The sequence below is a fragment of the Vipera ursinii genome, assembly GCF_947247035.1.
Source record: "Vipera ursinii genome assembly, chromosome: 1".
NCBI lineage: Eukaryota > Metazoa > Chordata > Lepidosauria > Squamata > Viperidae > Vipera > Vipera ursinii.
Window position 1 is genome coordinate 7,623,113 of NC_139512.1, and position 9,477 is coordinate 7,632,589.

The 9,477-nt window shown below is 40.2% G+C and overlaps 1 protein-coding gene across 2 annotated transcripts in view; it reads right to left on the reverse strand.

Annotated features, from left to right (window-relative positions):
- The window catches only part of CRTC1 (CREB regulated transcription coactivator 1), a gene marked incomplete at its 3' end in the record, with an annotated part of 93,039 nt that extends 84,583 nt beyond the window's left edge, over positions 1 to 8,456 (reverse strand). For both annotated transcript variants that reach the window (XM_083363763.1, XM_083363764.1), the window contains exon 1: positions 8,324 to 8,456. In XM_083363763.1, coding sequence (XP_083219889.1) covers positions 8,324 to 8,455 — 132 coding nt within the window. In that variant the 5' untranslated portion in view covers position 8,456. The remainder of the gene's footprint in view (positions 1 to 8,323) is intronic.
- Positions 8,457 to 9,477: the final 1,021 nt, after the last annotated feature.

The window sequence follows — 9,477 nt, forward strand, 5'->3', positions numbered from 1 at the left end:
TCAGTCATGAAGAAACAATTAGTTGGCAGGACATGAATGGGGATAAATGTCCTAAAGCACCTTCTGTTCTAACTAGCAATATTTTATTTAAACACGCTTGAAGTTAAAGCAAGGCAAAAGCCTTACTGTGCAGAGCTGACAAGCAACAAAACTCCCAGTGCAAGGAGAATAAGAGCTCCTGTTTCTGACACAACAGTTGTCTAGGTTTGCCATCAATCCCATCAGCAGGTAGCCCATTTGACTGACTGTATGGCACCATAGCCCAATCAAATTCACCAAATGATCACTCAATGGCTAGATCCAAAATCCAGTCAACAATAAGGAGTAAGGTTAATCCAATGTGGACCAAAACTGAATCCTTAATTAAGAAACACATGAAGCAGGCTTGAGACACTTATTAGTCTAAAAAACTACCTCAAAGAGTGTCTCTGACAATTGGATAAACTATGCATTCCACCCTAACCAGAACTAAGGAAAAAGGGAAAGAAAAAAACTACTTTTTTTCCCTAATGTCACAATTTGAAGAGGGTGGTTTTTTTTTTGGTTAGCACAGTATTTCACACCTATTTAGGCAGCATTCACCCACATTTTTTTTAAAAAAAAAAAACTCTTTAATTTTGTACAATATAATTGCTACACCTGTGCCCATGAACACAACCGTTATTTGTTCATGTAATTTTTGAACTACTGATATCTTAAAAATATGTCGTATTTTTTTTAATTCATCGATTATTTGACAGGATTCAACAAAATGCAGAATGCCATTGCTGGTGCATCCTTATTGCAAAATGCTAAATGCTTGAAATCAACCATAAAAACTTCCTTGTGTTTTTGACTCTTGGTGACAACATGAATAGCCTACTCTCTGTTGGCTCAGAGATTCATAACTGATGGAATGCATGGAAAAATATGCAAATGGATACTGGACTGTTCCTTTGTGCTTAGTTGGCTATTTGGGACATGCTGTTTAATTTTTATAAAGATGGATGGAAGAAGGACCAATTTTAAATTAAAAAAAAATCTGGAGAAATCTCAATTCATGAGAAGTGTTGAAACAGGGATTTTCTATCCCCAAAGTATGCCTGGCTCCTTCTCCTTTTGGCATTTATGATGATGCTAAACCTTTCTTTCTAAATAAGATTTTGGCGCATAAGCTGTATTGATGAACCACAATATAGTTTGATTGTATATGGTTTTATTATTTCCTATATATTATTTTTTATTGTTGCACACTTACCAGAATCTACAATTGAGCCATAATTTTTAAAGAAATATGGTAATAATAGAGAGAATTGGTTCCAATTGCTTTGAGCAGACATTTTTAAAATATTGCATAAAATGACAAATAAAGCTCTACGCAGTGTACATTGTTTTTCTGTCGTGAAAGCATATGAATCAGTTGCCCAAATGATTCCCAACCAAAATTTCAGAGGCTCTGAAAGAATGAGACGGATTTGCATCCCCTTAGGTGCCACTCAAGGGATACTGATTAAAAACAGCAGAGTTTGAAAAGGTATTGTTTCTCCCACCACCACCTTTTCCATTCTAATAAAAATAATTGCATATTAGGATGCTTCAATCATAAGGCAGAGGATAAGGAATTTTATTGAAGGAAGCATGGAGTTGATCGGTCATGGAAGGGATAAATTCTTCTGAAGATCTTCCAGAACAAAAACCAAGTTAGCAGATCAATTAAGCTACTGCCAATAATGAGCTACCAAAAAGTACCATTAATAATATTACCAAGCAGCTGAACCCTGGCAGACCCATTTATAATGTCCACTGGAAAACAAATGATAAAATGTAATCATTTGTTTATTACTTGGCTATCTCAGATCCTCAGAAAAAGCACACAAACACACTAATGGACATGAAGCACAAGATAATGCAGAGACAGGAATGATAGTGAAAAAATAAGGCTCCATACAAAGTAAGAAATAAATTTGGTTTTCACAAAACCACGTAAAACCATTCCTGTATGAGTATAAAGCCAGACTCACAGCTTTAATAATCACTGTGTAATTCGTAGCTACTTTTTTTTTTTTGCAATAACCACAAGGGACTAGGAAAAGCTGGAGGAAAATGTATTTTCAAACACTGGATGACAATTAAGATATTACAAGACTATTACAGTAGAGTATCTGCACTGCATTTGCCATGGATCTACAATTCCATATCTGAATTTGTTCAATATACAATTGAACAATCAGAAAGACCCTCACAAGTCTTACTGATTTGCCAAATGCAATAATACTAAGTAGCACACTGATTTAACAATGTTGTCAATGACATTAAGAACTCATAGGAAAGGGCGGTTTAAACAGCAGAGGCACAGAGCTACATCACTTTCATCAGCCCTCTGTAAACCACTACCATTAATTTAGCCCAATAAATGTCTCCACACCCCACAGCACATCCTGTTTAGTTCTCCATATCAACTACATCTGTTCTTCTGCAACAATGAACACCAGTGTAAAGGTAACAAGAAATGAAGAGTCCAGACTGGTTCATATAGCTCACCCTGTGTAGCTAGATATTTATTCATCTGTCATCAGATGCTATGGGACATAACTGGAATTCCCTATCATGGGTCTTACTTGATTGTTCAAATGAATATCCTGATCTTTCTTCAGAAATCTAAAGTAACATATATAGTTTTATCCCAAATTTTAAAAAAATCTTATTTCAATCCTGTAAGGTAAATTAGACCTGGCCCAAAATCACCCAGCGAGCTTCATAATCAGATGGATATTTTTTAAAATTTTATTTTAATTCCATTTATATCCCGCCCTTCTCAGAAGACTCAGGGCGGCTTACAAGCTTAGCAATAGCCTTCATTCTATGTATATGCCTGCTTGTTAGGGCTTTCACACACACCCCAAGTGGCATTATTACAAAGTCAGCTTATTGCCCCCAACAATCTGGGTCCTCATTTTACCTACCTCGGAAGGATGGAAGGCTGAGTCAACCTTGAGCCTGGTGGGATGCGAACCTGCACTAATGGCAGGCAGCTGGTGTTACTTAAGGAGGCATTAGCCCACTGCTCCACCAAGGCTTATTTCTAGCCCAGAGCTTTTCTAACCCTTATATTCTGACATGATACATTTCCATAATAATACAAGATAGCATTTGTACTGAAATATCGGTATTAACACATCTGGCCAGCAAGAATTTAACCAAAATATGAAAAGAACTTTATATATAAAGGAAGTTATTATCTTCTGTATAAAGACTTCAGGCTGCACCAAGTTACTACAACATTAATGGATCCACAAACAGGAAAACACACATTTTCAACAGAGAAAAGTGTGTTTCAACTCAGTTTGTTCTTCTGTTCCAATTTGTAATGTAATTTATACCACATTCCAAATTACCTCATTCTTAGTGCCTTTTTCTGAGTTGCCCCTAATAAATTAGATGTCTTTACACTCACTAGGAACCCAAATATCCTGGCATTTACAAGCTGATCATCCCACTTCTACTACAGAAAAAAACTAAGTATTTTTACCTCAACTGTGAAAGAATTTTTATGCCGGCTGTAATCTTTAATATGTGGGAAGAACTTGCAGAATGGCCCTTACCAGCATGAATCTTCAGTGTAAACACACAATGTGGCTCCATCAAAAACTAGACCATAAGTATTAATTTATTATCAATATATGTTCCCCCTCAGTTGACATGTAATAAAAAAATAAACACAGTAACCATTAAAAAGAAACACTGGTAGCAATAGATTTTTCTATGCCAAACAGGACGTACTGATGAGTGGAGCCATGCCGAGCCTTCAATTTAATTCCAAAAAGATGTTTAGAAGCATGGACTCACAATTCTTAGCCGATCTGTCTTTCCTGAGGTCACATGGCAGCTGCAGAAGACAACAGCACAAGCCCAGGAAAAGATATTGCTACTTTAAAGTGTTCCAGACAGATGCTATGTTCACACCTCCTATATACCTTGAAGCACCTTTTTTTGTATTATTTCAAAAAATGCTGCAGTGCTGGTGACGTACTCATGGGATAGGAGGCTACACTCGATAAATAGCAAAAGTAAAAATCCTGTTATGTTCATCCCGTCCATTTGCTTAAACAAAGTCATCAGTTAAATTATTTCCATTGTTAACTCTTTGTAGACATGCTGCAAATCCCATCACTCAAAGGGTGTTAACTGGAAAGAACAAGAAGACTGGCCTTCTCCACTGTAGCCTCTGCTTTGTGAAATATTCTTCCGTTGAAGATTATAATGACCCCAACCCTGTGGGATTTTCTTTTAGTAAAGGTAAAGGTTCCCCCGCACATGCGTGCTAGTCGTTTCCAACTCTAGGGGCCGGTGCTCATCTCCATTTCAAAGCCGAAGAGCCAGCGCTTGTCCGAGGACATCTCTGTGGTCATGTGGCCGGCATGACGCCAAAGGCGCACGGAACGCTGTTACCTTCCCACCATAGTGGTCCCTATTTTTCTACTTGCATTTTTACGTGCTTTCGAACTGCTAGGTTGGCAGAAGCTGGGACGAGTAACAGGCGCTCACTCTGCTACGCGGCAGCACTTGGGATTCGACCCGCCAAACTGCCGACCTTCTGATCGACAGGCTCAGCATCCTAACCCACTGAGCCACTGCGTCCCTTGGGATTTTCTTTTATAAGGTTTTAAAAACGTGTTCCTGAACCAGGGGCCCCGTTCCTTGCCTTTACTGTTAGTTGGCTAAACCACCTTGGCTGCTGTATTTATTATTTGGACATTTTTATTGTTTTTAATTGTTTTAACTCTTTTATAGTTTTAGAATTGCAAGCCACTCAGTCACTTGGCTGAGATGGGTGATTATAGAAATTGAATAAATAAAGTTGCATTTGTAAAATAAGCATTAATTAAACTTATCTGCCACCCAAATCTCAATGACTCTGGGCAGCTTACAACAAAGAAATAAAGACAAATATAAAATATAAAAGGACAGACCAGATGGAGTGAAAAGGTGTACTTCACTCTCCCTGGCTGTGTGAGGAACCAGTTCTTCTCTTCTGGAGGCCATTCAGATGTCTGGGAGAATGCAAAAACAAAATGGTTGGGCATATCCTATGGGAAAGAGGCAGTCTCCCAAGTCAATAGGCCATATAGAATTTTTTAGATGACAATCAGCATTTTTAAGGAGGGATGTTCATTTTACTCCACTCTAATATTTCTATTTATGACATTTGTAATCGTTTAATTGCATTGCAATAGCCATTCTCCCATTCTTAAAGTCATTTCTTAGAAGAAGATAGCTGATCATTCTATTGATATTTCATTCAGAAAATGTAATATTCCCCTTTATTTAATAGCTTAATTTCAATACAAAGCCAATCTTTCTCACTGAAAGAATAGTGACTTCAGAAAAGAGCTGCGTACTACAATTCAAAGTTGTAGTAACATTTTATTACTAACATAGCTACAACACACATTGCAAACTCCTAGTTACGAAACAATCTACACAAGCTAATACCCAAACCAATTCCTAGGAATCAACTGTTTAAAGTGCTCTTTCTCACATAGCTATTATGCACTAAAATTATATAAGCACGATGTTGAACTCTTTAATATTTACAATTACACAACATTGCAAGGATGGGAAATAAAATTATTTTCTCCAATGTTTTCTTTTTCAGTAAGAGCAAGTGGATATTAAATATCCTTGATCTCATATATTTCCACCCAGAGACAGACAGAATACAAAGGAAAGATATTTTTCCGTTTGTTCAAATCCAGATACTCCACCCAAGCAGGAGAGCATTAATTGCATTCTAAAATAGAAAAGAATGATTCTCCCTGATAAAATAGCAGTATCTTGATAATCCATACTTCATTAAGTATATTGTGATACCTGATCACACTGACCCACTCTACAAAACCAGGTAACAGATTCTTAAAGACTGGATAGCTGTTTCCTTAAATGAATGAATACTGTATCCCAGACTATAGATTGTACCTAATTCTTTGTAATTCTCCCTGCTCATCTAACATTAAGCAATTGCTTAAGCAAATAGAAAGAGAGCATTTTTACACAATGTCCTCACAATATCCTACAGGAAAATATATACCACCTAAAAGCAAAGATGGGTAGAAGTCACCCTTTCAACAATTCACACACAACCATGTAAATTAGATGTAAGCATTTTCTAATTTTGCATTTCCCTCATTTTCACACTCCTCTTTTATGAAGGAAAAGATTGTTAACCCCTTTTCTTAATTTGCTCCTAAACACACACAGGGAGAATGAATTGATTCCCTTATGCAAAAATTAAAGGCTAATTAATTTTCTCCCCTTTTCCAAATACACAATACTGCTCATCCCTCAATACTGTCCTTTCTTATATACAAATAAAAGAATGGGAGCCTCACTCATTATAAACATAACAAGATGAGGTGTAATTACCACACGTCTTGAATATTTTAATTAAACACTCCTCCCAATATACGCAAGACTCTTCAATTCCCTGTCCATAAATTGGGAAGAGAGTTATTATTTCCTTCCCATACATATGGAGGGGATTTACTCTACAACTTCCTTATATACTTATAAGGAATATTTATAAATCATTATTTTTAGCTATACATTGAGCAGGGGAATATCTGCCTAAAAATATAGGCACTGCTAGCCTCTTGCCCATATTTGCCATTATATAGAATATTCTTTATTGGCCCAGTGTGATTGGACACACAAGGAATTTGTCTCCAGGGCATAAGCTCTCAGCATACATACAAGCAACAAAGTGATAAATCATGAGATGCAATCATAAATCGTAAGATACAACCAACAAAGTCATAAAATACCAATAAGAGTAGGTAATAGGAACGATGTAAAGGTTAATAATAATACAGTCGTGCTATGTGGTTAGATATTAAAAATACAAATTTGCCCATCCTTTGAGGAAAGAGTAGTCATTATGATCTTTTTATCAAAATTCACTCATTCTCTCTTATTCCCCTAACATTTAATAAAAGACAGACAAAAGTGTTATGATTCCCTTCTGATTTGGAGAGGTTAACTCCACTTCCATGCTCCCCTACTCCTATTCTTACATTTTATTAACCCAGTATCCCTCACCTGAAGTAGAAAGGAATTAAAATCCCTTCTTCTGACCCACTCTTCTTCCAAGCTTGTTATCTATCTATCTATCTATCTATCTATCTATCTATCTATCTATCTATCTATCCATCCATCCATCCATCCATCCAGCTATCTATCCATCCAGCTATCTATCCATCCAGCTATCTATCCATCCAGCTATCTATCTATCCATCCAGCTATCTATCTATCATCTATCTATCTATCTATCTATCTATCTATCTATCTATCTATCTATCCTTTCCCCCTCTTTCAATAACTCCATGATAGGTTGGGAAGGCATAATTCCCTTCCTTGTACCAAAAGAAGAGCGGGAGGGGGGTGTCATTTCATCCCCCTTTGACCTCCTTTCTTTAGTTTATCCATCTTTGCACTCCATCTCTCTCACCCAAAGCACGGAAGGGCCTTTCATTCCCATTTCTTTTTCCAGGGGAGAGAATGCATCCAGCATTTCGACATCCTGCTTTTCTGATCCCAAATACTAAGGCCCCTGGCAAACAGCATAAAGCCATTACAGTGTAAAGCAGGGGTCTTCAAACTTGGCCCTTTTATGACTTGTGGACTTCAACTCCCAGAATTCCTCAGCCAGCTTTGCTGGCTGAGGAATTCTGGGAGTTGAAGTCCACAAGTCATAAAAGGGCCAAGTTTGAAGACCCCTGGTGTAAAGGCTAACGATCACAACGTTAAGGGGATTTTATTTTATTTTTTTAAACCGGGGGGCTTAACTTCTCCCTTCTTCCTCAACAGATTTTTGCTTTCGATTCCCAGCTCCGTCCCTGATCGGGGGGGGGGGGGCGTCTGCTCCCCCAAGCCCCTCAACTGCCCCCCCCACTCCTCAGCTTGAAATGACGGGCTGGCCCCATCCGTTCTCTCTCCCCCACACCCACTCGGTGAGGCGAGGGGGGGGGAAAGGATGCCAATCCGGCGTTTTTAATCCCCCAATTTTAATCGCCTTCCCTCAGCCCAAATTGAGGGGGCGGTTTTCGAACACCTCCCCTTTTCTCGGGGAAAAGGGGGAAAAGAAAAAAAAAAGAGCGTGCCGCTCGACTCCCCCTTCCGAAATGGGACTTTTTTTTAAAAAACTGTCCCCTGCCTAAGCCGCGCAGTGAGAAGAGGGGGGCGAATTTCGAGGCAAACCCCCCCCCCCATTTCTGAGGGGACTATGGGACAGCGCGTCAGTCCCTCCTGCTCTCCATCCTTCCCCTCCTCCGTCGGGTCTCCTCCTCACCCGGTGGGCACGCGTCAGGCTGAGGTCTTTCATGACCTCCTCGAACGCCGCCGTCTCCTCGGCCTGCTTCTGGTTGTGCAGCGCGATCTTCTCGCTGAATTTCCGCGGGTTGTTCGACGACGCCGCCGCCATCTTCCCCCGTCCGCATCCCTCCTCCTCCTCCTCTTCCCCCCCCCCAGCCCCGACTCCCTCCCCCCCTCCCAGCGGGCTCCAGACACCACCGCCAACCAGACGGCGCCAACTGCGCAGGCGCACCAGGAGAGAGAGAGAGAGAGAGAGAGAGAGAGAGAGAGAGAGGGAGACGGGGCCGAAGCGAGCGCCTGAAAGGCTAGGAGCGCGCTTCTGCGCGTGCGCCGTCCGAGCCAGAGCCAGCCGAACGGCCCGAACTGCGCAGGCGTAAGAACAGGCAGACTAGGGAAAGGGAGGTGGAAAGAGTTTCAGAGTCGCGACTTGCGAAGCCAACCTGGAGGCGAGGAACTTTGGCGCACGCGCAACTCCTTGAAGCAGGCGCACAATGGACTTTTTCCCCCCCTATCTCTATGGGCCGAGTAGTTCTTTCTACGCTTGCGCGGGGGTTCTTCTCAGCCCCCCCCTCCACTTTCACACTTAGCGGGCAAGTAAGCGGGCTGTGTCACGCATGCTCAAAGCGTCTGTCCACTATTGCTCGTTAGGCGGACGTCTGTTCTGTCTACTGTAGTTGTCCTTCCTTATTAAGGGAACTTTACTCTTTTTTAAAAAAAAATTCCCTTTCACATTCCTCAGTAGCTGTATTTATCCAATAGCTTTAAATTGGTGCCTAGATTTTTTTTCTGAATACTTTCTCCATTTGCATCATCTTCGGCAGCTTAGCCTTAGTTCAGTGTTTCTAAACCTTGGCAGCCTGAAAATGTGTGGACTTCCAACTCCCAGAATTCCCAAGCCATTCATTATCTATGCTGGTTGGGGAATTCTGGGAGTTGAAATCCACACAGCTTCAAGTTCTTAAGGTTGGGAAACATTAGATCACCCAACAACCTTAGTTTGCACCAAGTTAAGGACAAACCACTAACCAATATTAAACTCTAGTTATGGAATGGATTCAGAATTATAGCAGGATAGTGTATACTTTCATGATTTTTCAAAGGCTCTCCTTTCATATCAGCCCAGGCCACTGT